The following is a 15,102-nucleotide window of genomic DNA, read 5'->3' as shown; positions in this document are numbered from 1 at the left end:
CAGGACCCTAAAGGCAGGTACTGACACAGGCTGCTGTCAGGACCCTAAAGGCAGGCCGGTGGGATTTTCTGCACAGTGTGATACCTCCCTCCTTTGCCCTCCGCTCCTGACTTGTTGCATTTATCTCCTCCCTGCTTTCCCTCCTCATTCCTTCCTAAGAGATCCAAGCTGCTGTCCCTGGCAGACTTGGATCCAACCGAGCTTTGTTTTGTAATTTCTCAGTCTATTCTTCTCTTGCCGAGGATGGCCAGGGTCTGAATCTTGCTTGGTATTCCTTGGCAGGGTCTTCAGTGCTGTTAGGGTTAGTCTGCTCATGGTATGTGTATACGTGGGTTTTCCTGTGGAGCACAGGGCCTCAGTAGTCCGCCCTGAAGGAAGGCTTTTGATGGTTCTAACTCTACTCTTTGCCCAGGGCAGATCAGTTTACAGAGACTTAGGGCTCTTTGTGTCCTGTGTCTTGGCTTAGGTTTGGCATGTCTAAAGCTGTCAGCTGACCTGTCCTGACTATCAGGCAGCATTTGGCTTGACATAAGCCCACAGTCCTCAAATGTGAGGTGATAAGCCCGCGTGGTTGCTGTCTGTGTGGGTTCAACATGGCTCTAAAGTGAGTGACTTCACAGTATACCTTACCTTTACTGTGTAGGAACTATCAAGCCACTTGAGTCATGAACAATAAAAAAAGAGAATGGGGAAATATTTTCTTAGATCATTGGTGACTTTTGTCAATGAAAAAATGATATCAATGACAGAGTGTTTTCTTCTATTAAGGAGCAGAGGCTCTGGACTTATAGTCAGAGGGTCCTTAATGATCCAAAAGAGGTGATATGGAAACTTTTATAGGACAAAATTTTTTCCCAGAGCATTATAAGCCTCACAAGAATTTACAATTACAATTTTATTCCTTAAGTCTAAATTCATTATGTGTGTCAATTCAACCAAGCCTGGCAGTTCAGATCCTCTTCAGGGTTTTAAAATTTGGCTAATAATTGACTAAAGCAAATAGTGGGTTTTAAAGATTTAATTATAGAAAGAGTAAGAAATGCACTTCTAAAACAAAATTTGAATGGTGCGTTTGTGCATTTCCAACATCCTTTTGTTAGAAGCGCGGGATTCTGTTGATTTCAGTTTGAAAAATCTCTGCTCTACTGAGTTATGCATCAGCAAAGCAGCTGGAGGGATGGCTTGGGATGAAGCATACCCAGTGAAACGTACTCACAGTGAAGCAGTCATAATCCTGCAGCAGATGGCATGGTCTCTAGGGACTAGCTGTTCCTTAGCACTGCTGTCTTATAGAGCACACAGACACACACACACACACACACACACACACACACACACACACGCCCTGTCTCGGGTAGTATTCATTCCCCTACTTTGAAGCCTGACAGGTCTGTTCACCTTTAGTCCTCACAGTGCTCTCACGGGAGCTGAACTCTGTCCCTGGCCTTCCCTCCATTGTTCTGGGCCCTCTCCCTGGGGGCCTGCAGACACATCTCGTCCCTTGCCGGCTTAGCAGACCCCCAGACAGGGGGGCTGTTTACCCACCACCGGCGGCGAGCCTGCTCTTTTCTCACAAAATAGCCACAGTTCCTTCAATTGTTCTTCCTGTGACGACATGCCTTCTGCATTTCTTTGGCATCTTCGTCACTTTCCTCTGAACGTGTGGACTGTACTCACTCCTGGAGGAGTTACTAGGTTTCTCCACTTCTGAACATGGCAAAATTGGTATTCCGTATCTCAAGAATGACTCATGCTGACAAATTACTAACTAAAGCCCCTTCCTGTGACCCTGTGTACGGTCGTTGAACAGCAGTTTATGTGAGTGGTTGTTTTGAGACCAAGTCAATAGTAAGAGAATGCAGGAGTGGGGATGGTCATTTTTCTTCTCCCCCCTTTCTCTCTCTCCCTCCCTCCTTCCCTCTCTCCCTCTTTCTTTCTTTCTCTCTCTCTTTCTCTTACATTCTTTCTCTCTCTCTTTCTTTCTTTCTTTCTCTTACATTCTTTCTCTCTCTCTTTCTTTCTTCCTTCCTTTCTTTCTCTCTCTCTCTCTCTCTTTTTTTCTTCGCTGTGTGGTGGCATCTGTCACTTTGGCCCTCATTGTGTCTATCCCATTCTGATGTCCTGAAGAAGGACCTTTGGGTTCATCCCTCCCCTAGTCACTACCTGCAGAATGATAGCTTGTTGCTGTCTGCTTTATCCTATCTGGAGGTTGAAAGTCATTCCTACCCCAAAGACAACTGCTGTAGAGATGTTTTTTATAAGTCTTTTGACCTATAAGGAAATTAGACTTCCTTAAAAAATGCTATTCTGATATTTCTTCTCTTTTTTAGCCAGTTTGTGTTGACATTAACTTTATTGGGTGTTACATTTAAATAGTCCTGCTATTTTACACTATAAAAAATAAAATGCCTTTAAACATGCTTTTTTTCCAGTGGCTCTTAACTTGTTTGGGTCATATGTACCTAGTCTCTGACTAACGGAGAGAATTATCCTTATATGAATGTCTCAGTCACACGTGTCTTCGAGTAGATTAAGGAATGCCATCCTCCACTCATGGATTTCTGGAGGAGAAGCCATGTCCTAAGTGTCTAAATTAAATGGTTGAATTAGCTGTAGATTTAAGATAAAAGCTGTAGAAACCCTTTATCAAGTGAATTAGATGGAAAATGGTATGTATGTTACTAAGGAGCTGGGTATTTGCTGATTGTGCAGTAAAGTGATAAAGAGAAAAGGGTGCTGGGCCTGGCAGGAGAAGGTCCAGGTTGATCACTAGATGTGATCTTTTCACTGTTCTCCTTGAGAAATGAGGATCATAACAGTACCTCACAGGTATTAGTGTAGAATAAAGTGAGAAAATGTGTGTGCGTGTGTGTGCCTGTTTGTGCATGTGTATGGGTGTGTGTTCACGAGGGTGTGCATGGAGGCCAGAAATCAACACAGGGTGTCTTTCCTCGGGATGCTGTTAGCCTTGAAGTTTGGAGTGGGCTCTCTCACTGGCTTGGAGCTTGCCAAGTAAGCTAGGCTGACTGGACAGTGAGCTCCAGGGCTCCGTCTGTGTTTACTCCCTGAGCCCTGGGATCACACCACTGTGCTGCTGCTGTTGTTTGTTTTAATGTGGGTTCTTGGCATGAAGCTCAGGTCCTCACAGTTGTTCAAGAGCTGTCACCCCAGTGCCCCGTGCTTTGAGGAAACTCTTTTGTTACACAGAGAATTTGAAGTGAAATACTTTTTGCCTTTGTCACGTTCTTTAGCATCACACGAAGACAATGCATGTGATGAATTGTGAGAAAGGGAACCGACTTGGAGGTGAAACATAAATCCAGACACACAATGTTGTGTTTCTGAACCTGGAGTCCTGAGCTAGTTGGCACCTGGTGGTGCGTTTTAACTTTCCTATAAAATGGGAACATTATCCTGGGTTTCTGTTGTTGTTCTGTAACTTTTCCAAGACTTGACTTTGTAGGGAAGGCTTGTACAAGTTATTATGATAAAATATTCCAAGTGTAAAAAACCCCAAAGTTTGGTAGTTCACTGCAGTGCTAGTAATAGAGTGACGGGTTGACGGCACGTCGTAGTAAACATTCATAACTAAATTAATGCCTCAGCCCACATTCACTTCTCTCATGCCCTCTCTGTGTATAGAATTTGAATGTTTTGGAAAACAGCAGAACATGTTTTGATCATCTTATAAAGAGTTAACAATTACCATTAAGCCATAAAATGTGTTGAATTTGCATTTTGCCTGTTCTTGTAAGAGCTAGCACCCATAAGCCTTTTAAAATATTTGGGCCTTTGAAATAATAATGATGGGTATAATAACCCTTCTTCTCCCAGAAAACACAGAAACAGTCTTGTTAATGATTTTTTGCATGTGTCAAGACTGCCTAAAATCCACTTATAAATTCTTTCCATGTCCCTAGATTACAGAACCCCATCATAAACAGACGTACCGTTCTAGTCATTATCTGATTTGAAAATACTTTGCTTATTGTCCAAGCGTATTAGGTAGTTCAGAAACTAAATAGTAAAGCAAGTAAATAGTAAAGCAAGTAAAGCTTGCCTAGCAAATAACATTGTCATTGACAGAGTGCAACTGTACGCAGGAGCCTTGCATGGTGGATGAAAATTAAGGGAACATCAGTGTGAGAAAGGCCAGTAATTAGGCTAATATAGGAAAAAAGTCCTTAAAACATGCAAATTAGTACATGAGCCCTTGAAGAAGCTGAGGCCATTTTTTCCCCACTGGTTTGAGACACCACCATCTTTTATTATGCAGTTTCCATATGTCTGTGTGTCTGTCTCTAGTCTTTACTTTGGGTTCTGTCCCGCTGCCATTGTCACACTGTTTACAAGACCCTGGTTTTATTCTTTATTTTGCTTTGGTATGGCCAGGGCTTGTCCATATCCTCACTCAAATAGTAGTCCCTCTCCAAATCTTTATTCTTATTTATTCTTTCAAATGAACTTTTGAGTAATTTTGTTCAATTTTCTTTGAAAATATTCAGTTCAGGTTTTGAGTGGTGTATGTTAAATTTGTAGAGATAATCTTGTCTTATATGTTTCTCATTGTCTCCAGAAATTTTAAGGAGTTAATTTTCTTTCAATGATTTATTCATTTTTATTTTGTTCTGTGTATTGTTGTTTTGCCTGCATGGGTATATGTGTGAGGGTTTTGGATACCCTGGAACTGGAGTTACAGTTGTGAAGTACCATGTGGGTGCTGGGAGTTGAAATCAGGTTCTCTGGAGGAGCAGCCAATGCTCTTAATTGTTGAGCTATCTCTCTAGCCTCTTAATGGACTATTTGAGAATTTCGTATGTGCAGCCCAGTGAGTTGACAGAAAGGAGTTAACACAGATATCTGCCATTATGATTCCAGCGCTGATCTATCAGTTTTACTAGGACAGGTTATTGTTCTCCATTGTCAAAAGCAAAGCCTGCAGCTGAGTTCAGGTAGGAGCATGAGTGAATTTTGTATGCAGGAATTCTGTAAAAAGAGTCTCTCTTTACCACATGGGAAGCTGAGTGACTTCTTAAGAAGAGTGGCAGATTTTTGGTGGCCACAGTGGCCAGAGAGACCTCAGGCTCAGCCAGGGGCTGTTCCCCCAGGCTGATCATTCATACCACAGGGTCAGCCCATTGTTTCAGTAATCCCTTCCTGGGGGTCTCCTAGTCAGCTCAGCTCAGTTGGTTTCTTTTGAACCTCTGGTTGGCTTTCCTGACCGCCAATATTCTTACTCTCATCATCAAGTTTCCTTTCCCTGTGCGCTATCCCACCTGTCCCCTCTGTCTCATCAGCTTCCTCCGTTGGCTTCTATGTCACCTCCTTTCCTCGCCAGAATCCTTGATTGTAGTTCTGATATCCTTATGTTTAAAAGTAGGAGTAGGGGAGGAGGACCTCCCCTATTAGTGGTCTAAGGGAGGGGCATAGAGAGGGAAGTGGGAGGGAGGGTAGGACTGGGAGGGTAGGTCTAAGGGAGGGGGCTATAGCTGGGATGCATAGTGAATAAATTATAATAAATTATAATGATGATGATAATAATTTAAAAAGTTTATTCTGAGTATCATTCTCGGTGCTAGGATGCTAGGTCACCTCTCTCAAGTGGACCTGTTGTCTCTGCCATTGTAAAGCATGGTGTGGTTCTCCAAAGGAAGACTGGGCTGCCAGAGGAGGGGTGCACCTGGAATGGTTGTGGTGAACCTCTTTAATACGACCATTGTTTGGACTAGATGTAGATTAGAGATCTTTGTGATCTGTGAAAATCTTTGATCTATTTATACAGTCTGCTCTGTGTTTAAGAAAATCGCAAACAGGTCAGGTCAGAGTCTATCTATGGAGGATTCCTGGCCCTTTACAACCAGGAACATGACTAAAGCAAGCTGTTCTTCATTTTTAGGAAATGGAAAGTTGTCTGAGTTTCCTCTCTTCAGTCCTGTCAAATGTGCACTATTGTTTTTGTCTTTTGCCTTTCAGCTCTTTTTCCTGTGGTCATTTTGAAGCTATTGTATGGTAGATTTTCCTTGGCACGTCACTTTCTGTCAGTTCTGTTTGTGTGACACACACATGCTCACATGTCGAGACAGGAAACTTTAGAACTGAGCACCAGTGTGTTTTCCCAAACACCAATTTACTAATTCATAATTTTAGATGCCTTCCTGAGAGTATGAGTACAAGCCAGTGTGAAAACAGCATTTTTTTTTTTTTAATTTCAAAACAGTTTTAGATCAAATGATGATACGGTTACTGGAAGAAGAAGCCCTATTTGGACTTGGGTTTGCTCCTCCTTAGCCTAACCCTTAGCATGCTGCTGTAGGGGACTGTCAGGCTGACACTCATGTCCAGGAGACTTGGTCTCACTCTTCCTTGCCTCCTTTCCCATTCATCTCAGGTGAGAAACTGGTTTGTTTTTTGTTAGGCAACTTCACAGACACCCAGAGCCTTCTCCACTCCAAGTGAGCTCTGGAAGGCTCTAGAGCAGATAGCTCGTCTGCTCTTTGCTTTCTTTCCACCTCCCTGCCACTCCCCACCCATTAGGCTGGGTGGAATGCATCCTCTCTCCCTGGAGGCTTGCTCTGGGCTGCCTTTTTGTACTGCAGGGAGGGAGTATCCTGAATCTTTGAGGCCTGCAGGATCCTGAGGTGATCTGGCAGGCTTGGCTGTCAGCTAGCCCCCAACAAATCCTCATGTTAGCCTGCTGTCCCATTCCTTTGAAGGAGCACTTCCTCTTGGAACACTGTAAGGCTTTGTGCTAGCCAGAAACACTTCAAGACAAAGGATGAGGTCAACCAGCTGAGAAAGAGGGCTTAGATGTCACTCAGAGGAGACAGAGTCAAGGCAGTGAGTGCACATTCTTGTTTATTTGAAAATATCTGTGTGTGTTTATGGTTCTTGCAGGATACAGCAGTCTAGTACATGCTAGGGCCTAAGAAGTATCATGGACCTTTTATATCTATAGTGGTATTTCACACACAAGATAACATCACTATACACAATGATGTTTTGGGAATAGGAATTCAGTGTACTGAAAAATCACACCCACGTATCTAGCAACTTAAAGGAATGACTCTTTCCTGTCCCTTGTTCTTCTTTGACTTTCAGAGCAGCGCAGGCCAGCCCTGGAATGACTTTCATGCTCGATACACCGGGAGGGCATCACTTGGAAAGGTTGTTGTTGGAAGGAGGCTTTGTGACATTTGAGCTCGCTCACATGCAGTGCCTAAGACAGGCGTCAGTGCTGCAGGCCGGTGCCCTTCCCCTGTGGTTTCTCAGAGCCAGAACAAGGAAGTATACTGATGCCCAGACTTACTCGTTTTTCAGGGACAGAAGACGGTCTGTGCAAAGTTTGGCAAAAATGTTTACCTTCCTGAAGACGCTGAGTTTTACTTTATTTATGACGGGTCGCATCAGAGGCACGTGGTGATTGCTGAGCGCGTCGAGGACAACGTTCTCCAGTCCAGCATCCCAGGTGAGCAGGCCTCTTGGTGGTGGGCCGGGAGACATCTTCCCTTCCAGGAGGGGAATCACAGGGGAAAAGAAGACACGTTCTCCGAGGTCAGGAGTTCACATGTTGTTTGGAAGGATGTGTGCCACGCCACAGACTCCCGGGCCTGGCCACTGCGGTCTGCCACGACTTAGTCCTGCCAAGCTCATCGCACTGGCTGTCCCCCCTTAATCCCCCGTGTCCCCCCCCCCAAAGGCTAGTGTCCTGAGCTGTAGCCAATGGAGGGTGTGCCTTGGGTCTCATCCTAGCCTGATGTGTGAGTGGCTAAGGACAAGCTGACATGACAGACCGTGTCTTCATGCTCCTTCCTCATTCCTCTGTGCCGAGCCTGGGAGCCCCAGGAACTCATATATAAGAAAACAAAACAAAACAAAACAAAACAAAACAAAAAAAAAAAAAAAAACGAAGCAAATGCTAGGCAGTGTGGCGCACACCTTTAATCCCAGCACCTCAGTAGGGAGAGGCAGGCAGATCTCTGAGTTTGAAGCCAGCCTGGTCTACAGAGCAAGTTTTAGGACAACCAGGACCACACAGAGAAACTATCTAGAAAAACCAAAAACCAACCAAACAAGAAAACAAACAAACAAAAACCCCACTGCTGTATTTTGTTCATTGCCCCTGTTGTGCTGTCATCGGTCCCTTCCCCTCTACCCTTTTACTCTGGCAAATAAACTGACATTCTTTCTGCTTCTATTTAAATTTTTTTTTTCTAATTTAATGAGAAACTTTAGAGAAAGAATAAAATAATTAAAGTGCCCCTTCTGAAAGAAACCTTTTTGTTTTGCTTGTTTCTTGTCTATGTGGAAGGACCAACCTCGTTGCCCTCCTATGTACAAAAGCAAAACTTTCTCATGCTCAAAGCCAGGGTCCTTGTCTTCATTTTGACAGGTTTCATGGGGGTGAGTGACAGCATATTTCTTAACCTTAAATCTCCCTGATCATAGCTTTACTGAGGTAGACTGAGTGTTGGAAAATGGCTAGCTTTATCAGGGTAGCCTATTGATGATGGAAAATATGTTTTGCAATTTATACTAGACAGGCGCAGTCTAATGGAGTGGCTTCTTTTGAGCCCTGCGTTAGAGAGTCATTGTAAGGATAGCGACTGTTCTCTTTGGAACTCTGGCAGTGTAGCCTTTGGGGGAAAGCTTGGAGAGTTAGGCAGGGCAAGAGGACACAGGCCAGTGGGAACAGTGACGTCATGCCCAGGCGGACCTGACTGCCTCTTCTCCATCTGGCCATCAACCTCAGTCTCAGGGGTTTGGGTACTATTGACACCCAAACTATTGTCTTTGGAAGTTCTATTGTCTTTGGAAGTTCTACCAAAGACACAAGCATGTAGCTGGTCAGAAGTTCACCAACCTTAGCAAAATGGGAAGGCAGGGCCAAGAGGAGCCTAAAAATGGTGGGGAGCAGGGTGACCCGCTACACAGAGACATCTGCTAGTCACAGGAGCCATTGCTGGAGGGGACCCCCGGGAACTCCTGCTTTCTATTGACTGTGTTTGTCTACGTAGCCTCTGGTTAGTGGTCTCCACCCCACATTCAAAGCAGCCCCATGGAGTTTGGGTGTACTCCTGTCAGCTTCTGATACACATTAAAAAACCTGTTGCCTCAATAAAGGGCTAACGATGTGCAATAGTCAAACGCAGAACAGAAAGAGTGACGATCACTCGGATGGCAGACTGGGGTCCAGGGGTTGGGCAGAAGTGACTTAGGTCAAATGACAGTGGTCGGAGGAAACAGACTCTGAGGTCCTCAGAGCTTCTAAAGGACCACTTAAAACTTCAGAGTCACTGAGGGAAGATTAGCTCACGGTTGGCCTCCAGGGACAGTGGCAGTTAGAGGTGACACTCTCTGCTTGTTCCCTATAGAGTGCTATCCAGCCAGGCAGGGCTGCTGCGTGATTCCTTCAGACACAGGCTGAACGGCTCCTTCTCTTGTCATCTAGGCCACTGGCTTCAAGAGACAGTGACAGTGTCCGTGTGCCTCTGCTCAGAAGGGTACTCCCCCGTGACTATGGGCTCTGCCTCAGTGACCTATGTAGACAACATGGCCTGCAGGCTGGCTCGTCTGCTGGTCACTCAAGCTGACCGACTCACGGCCTGTAGTTACCAGACGCTGCTGACCCCGTTTGCCCTGACAGCGGAAGCGCTGCCCGCCTTGGATGAGGAGCTCGTGCTGGCTCTGACCCAACTGGAGCTGCCTTTGGGCTGGACAGTCCTGGGAAATTCCTCACTTGAAGGTAGGTCTGTGTCAGAATCCTCAGATGTGTGATGTGTGCTCTCTCTTTCAAGTTTAGAAGGTGCCTCAGAATTTACTGTCTGTTTCTCTGGGTAGATTTTTCTTCCCATCTTTTAGCTGAGCCTTTAGCCCTGTGTGTGTGCTGGGTTCTCCAAAGTCTTCAGTCGTTCATCTCTGAGCTTGCTGATGCTTCTGTGCCCAGCGGGTCTGAGGAGGTGGCATTAAAGTGCTTTGCTCTGGGGAGGAGGGAGATGTTTATGGCTGACTCTTGAGCTGTGGCTTTAGATTGTGGCTCTAATTCCCTTGACTAGTTTCTTGTCACGAGAAGAGCACATTGTTGCCATTATCCAAATAGGAAACAAGGACAAAGTGCAGCTCTGTGGAATACTTGGAAGATATGCAGCTTGGAAGAAAGGTAACAGATGGGCTGACATCTGAAACAATGAAAGCGTCAGGGCCGGGGTGGAGGGTGAGATGCTCAGTAGAAAATGCACCCACATATACAAGGGGCCGTTTGTAACCCCAGCACTGGGCTCTACATAGTAAATTCTAGGTCAGCTAGGGTGAGGGGCAGAGACCCTGTCTCAAAAGTGTTTCGCACTTTTGTGTGAACCTGTGGCATATGCTGTGATTATATGCATGTAAATAATGCGTGTTGGTCAAACCACAGCAATTGCATTCCTTTCCCCAGGCGTGTCATTTCCTTGCATTACGTGTGTCCTGACTTTTACACTTACTAAGGGTGGAGGACACATTAGCATGCGTGTAGAGCTGTGGAAGTCATATCTAAGCCCACTTGGCTATGAAGGCAAACTGTTAATAGATGTTCCCTCCTAAAAGGTTGCACATGTATACTTATTTTGGCTGTGTGAAGGGAAGGGGTGCTGCTTTGTGACACAGCACACACACGGAGGTCAGAGGACAAGTTTCATGAGTCAGTTCTTTCCTTCCACTGTGTGCATGCGGACCCCACGGATTAAATTCAGGTCGTCAGGTTTCGACAGCAAACACTTTTACCCAATGAGCCAGCTCATGAGCGCATCAGTGGCTGCTTCTTAAGGTGATTAGGAAAGATGTAATTGTATTGAAATTCCAGAGACGGTTTCTTGCACACAACCTGTATTGTCAATGTGCTGTTTTCTTCTCCAGCTTTGTGGCTGCTGCTTTGGGGAGTTTGATTTCTGATACATTCTGGGTGTGACTTACAGCTTGGCTTAAATTTGATTGTGGCTAAGATTGACTGTACCACTTTAAGCAAAGGATATGATTTTTATAGATAGGATACTGAGGCCATTACCTGCAGCTAGAGAGGCGATTACTTTTTCTGTTCAATCACAATTATTTTAACCCTTCTCAGGGTACTGATGAGTGTGTCTGATTTTTTAAGACTTGGGTACGAGAAAGACATAAGTATCAGCCAGCCTCGAGTGTGCTTTAGCTATGGGCCTCCAAGGAGCTACTTGTATTGCATATTTGTTGCCTTTCATTTCCTAGGTCAAAATTTCTAATGTCTGTGGATTTATAATAGTATGTATATATGATTTCCATTTGTGTGTGTGTAGTGTGTATGATTTCCCACGATGGGTGTGTATTTATGAAAGAAATACATAATAAAGCAAGCTCAGAGAACTGTGGTTGCCAAATGTCCTGTTGCCATTTTTCAAGGCTGTCTAGAGATCCGTTTTTAGATAATAGAAAATGGGAGGTGGTTCCTTTCTTTTTAATAGTGAGGTATTGTACCAGATGGGAAAATAGTTCCTACTGTCATGGTGGTTAAGCAAAAGTGCTTTCAAATCTGGTTAAGCCCTGACCTCTGGAACATTGAGACTTCCTTCCTACGGGACCTATAAAAATTACTTTATATTTAATTTGGTCGTTTTCCAGATAAATCATATTTATTTATCTAGTATTAGTTTAAAAACTGGTACGAACAGTAATGGGTTTCATTATGGCATTTTGGCGGTACTTTTTTCTCGTTTACCCCCTTATCCCACTAGCTTCCCCGAGCTCTCTGCCCTCACTGTTGGTCTCCTCCATCCACAGTGACCTCTGTTTCTACGTCACATGTCTTCTGTTTCTCTCTTTCTTCTTTGGCTTTCTTTCCACCCCACCCCCGACTTGTTTTCTCCTCTTCTAGTCCCCTTCCGGTCTCTTGACATTTGTTAGTGTAGTGATGACATGAGGAATAGGCTCAGGGTTGGGCGTGTGAGAATGTGTATTGTATTTCTGGCGGGGATATCAATCATAAGCAGAATCCAGTTTCCTTCCCCGTAGTTGTATTTTAAATTTACTTATTTTAACTGAGAGAAACATAAAATATTTTTACTATTAAAAAAACTATTACTGAGTACTGTGCAGTGTTTTGATATGTGTGTTCATTGTGTAATGTTGAAATCTGGTTAAATATACTTATCTCAAATATTCACCATTTCTTTATGTTTAAAACATTTTTTATATTTATTTTTTTCACAATTCATTCATTATGTATCCCAGTTGAAGCCCCCTTCCTCACTCCTCACAGTCCCCCTTCCTTTTCTCCCCTCCCCCTGACTCCTTCCTCTAGTCTACTGAAAGGAGGAATCCTCCTCCTCTGCCATCTGCTCATAGCTTGTTAGGTTTCATCAGTACTGCCTGGATCTTCTTCCTCCGTGGCCTGGTAAGGCCACATCACCAGAAGCAAGTGATCAAAGAGCAGTCAACCAAGTTCATGATAGAGGCAGCCCCTGCTCTCCTCACTCAGAGATCCACATAGAGACTGAGCTGCCAATTGGTCACATCTGAGCAAGGGTTCTAGGCCCTCTCCATGCATGGGCCTCTGCTGGTGCATCAGTCTCTGCAGGACCCCCTGGGCTCAGATTCTTTAGCTTTGTTGGTCTCCTTGTTGGGCTCCTGACCTCAACATGTTATATGACTGCCCAAAGTTTGGCCGTGAGTCTCAGCATCTACTTCAATCCCCTCTTGGGTGGATCCTTTCAGAGGACCTCAAAGCAGCTTTATTTGTAATAGCCAGAATCTGGAAACAACTTAGATGTCCCTCATTTGAGGAATGAATACAGAAATTGTGGTACATCTACACAATGGAATGCTACTCAGCTATTGAAAACAAGGAAGTCATGAAATGTGGAATATCATCCTGAGTGAGGTAACTCAGAAACAGAAAGACAGGCATGGTATACACTCACTTATAAATGGATATTAGCTGTATAATATAGGCTAGCCACCCATAGCCCTAAAGAAGCTAAACACTAAGGAGGACCCTAAAGGATACTTAAATCTCATTCAGAACAGCAAACAGGATAGACACCAGAAGTGGTGGAAGAGAGGAAACAAGATGGGAGACTACTAGAGAGGGCCCTATGTTTAAAACTTTTAAAACGCCTTCTTGTAGCTTTTGAGATGAACAGTTGCTGCTGCAACCCTTTGCTCCAGCCTAGCTATAGCTCAACACCTGCTGATCAGCATTCCCCTTTATCACCCTTCCACGCCTCTGGTGACCATCATTTTATTCTCTGCTTGCTTTGGTGGCTATCAGGCATAGACAATGAGTAAAGTGCAGCTACGTGTAGAAAAGCAGGGTCCGTCATGGTGATAGCAGGCCTAGGCTGCCACTGAGAGCCACATCTGGGTCTGTGGTCCTACTGCAGCAGGGGGGAATGTTCATGGTCTGTGCTTCCACCAGAATCCATGTTGAGGCCCATGATCCGTGCTCCCACTGGCTGTGAAGAGCAAGGAGGCTGCTTTTGTTGTGACATCGATGACTGCAGAAAGGGAGGGACATGGAAGGCCTCTGTGACAACTTTACTCTCTGTGCCCAGTTCCCTTCAAATAGCAACAGCCTAGACAGGAAGCCACTGAAGAGAACTCTTAAGAAGGATGCTGATCCTCTTAAGGAGGATGCTGAAGTGTAGCTCTTCACAGTTGGTGGCTTCTGGTGCGGGAGGGGGAGAACTCAGTTCCATTTAAGGGGAGGCCACTGTGTTTGAGCGTGCTCTAGTGAGTATATAGATAACACAAAATGAACTTGTTTTATTTTGTTTTTTAATTCTTATATTTATTTATTTAATTTTGAATAGGAAGGTCACAGGGTAGAGGATAGACGTGGAAGGATTAGAAAGTGAATGTGGTCGGGTGTATAATGTGAAACTCTGAGAGAATCAATAAAAATGAAATATTGGGAAAAAAAAGAAAAGAAAAGCAGGGCGTCCTGTTGGCTTGCATCTTACCCGTCATCAGTCATAATGCAACTTTGTTATACGTGCAAGAGAAGGAAGTGTCCCGGCTTTATTTAATTTCAGACCTTCCATTAAACTGCATATCTATTTCATAAGATTAAACCCATTTCTTCTGTAAAGTAACATTCACAATAGAAGCTTTTACAGGGCCTCTGAACTCCTTATTTGCAGTAAGATGCTGAATGAAGTAATAGAATTACCAGAAGATGTCACAGTTTATCTGCTTTGTTTTGCCTTTCGTGCCTGTTTGTGTTTTGACAGACATGTTTTTGTAGAGACTGGCATTATGTAGACAATTAGGTTAACTGGGATAAAATGTTCTAATGTCTTACTGATTGGTGCTTCGCTGACGTTTGGGTGGAAGCCTCCCTTCCTGCTCAACCGAATGTCTTTCCTGCATTTGTGTTCCCAGAAGCCTGGCAGGGATGGCTGGTAAGCCAGGCTTCACCAGGGGGAGGCTGCCATGTGGACATCTCAATTCTAACCACACTGGCCTTGTGAACACAGCTACTGAGAGATACAGCTTGTCCTGTGCACGCCTTCTAATTAGAGAGCAAGGAGGGACCCTTTCTTTTGAAAAGGTCACATAAGTTGTATTTTTCACATATATTAATACCTACATATTAATAGCAATATAATTCATATATATTAATACGTACATATTAATTGCAAATGGCAGATTGAAGATTTTGTTTTTGTAAAGTGTCCTAGTTAGGGTTTCTATTGCTGTGATGAAATACCATGTCAAAAAGAAACTTGGGGAGGAAAGGGTTTATTTGTCTTACATTTCCATATTATAGTCCATCACTGAAGGAAGTCAGGACAGGAACTCAAACAGGAGAGGAACCTGGAGGCAGGGCTGATGCAGAGGCCCTGGAGGGGTGCTGCTTACTAGATTGCTCATCATGGCTTCCTCAGTCTGCTTTCTTACAGAATTCAGGATTACCAGCCCAGGGATGACACCACCTACCATCACCACCCTAATAAATCAATCACTAATTAAAAAAATGCCCTCTATCCAGATCTTATGGTATTCCCCCCGCCCCCAATTAGGTTCTCTCCTTTCAGAGAACTCCAGCTTGTGTCAAGTTGACACAAACCTAGCTACACATAAGGTAAATTAATATTG

The 15,102-nt window shown here is 44.2% G+C and overlaps 1 protein-coding gene across 3 annotated transcripts in view; it reads left to right on the top strand.

Annotated features, from left to right (window-relative positions):
- Nucleotides 1-15,102, top strand: part of Arhgef28 (Rho guanine nucleotide exchange factor 28) — a 292,013-nt gene that overhangs the window by 102,756 nt on the left and 174,155 nt on the right. For all 3 annotated transcript variants that reach the window (XM_055598372.1, XM_055598373.1, XM_055598371.1), the window contains 2 exons: nt 7,318-7,465; nt 9,449-9,742. In XM_055598372.1, coding sequence (XP_055454347.1) covers nt 7,318-7,465; nt 9,449-9,742 — 442 coding nt within the window. The remainder of the gene's footprint in view (nt 1-7,317; nt 7,466-9,448; nt 9,743-15,102) is intronic.

This window comes from Psammomys obesus, unplaced genomic scaffold (assembly GCF_907164565.1).
Source record: "Psammomys obesus unplaced genomic scaffold, mPsaObe1.curated_primary_1811, whole genome shotgun sequence".
Classification (NCBI taxonomy): Eukaryota; Metazoa; Chordata; class Mammalia; order Rodentia; family Muridae; genus Psammomys; species Psammomys obesus.
This window is presented reverse-complemented; position numbering and strand designations above follow the sequence as displayed.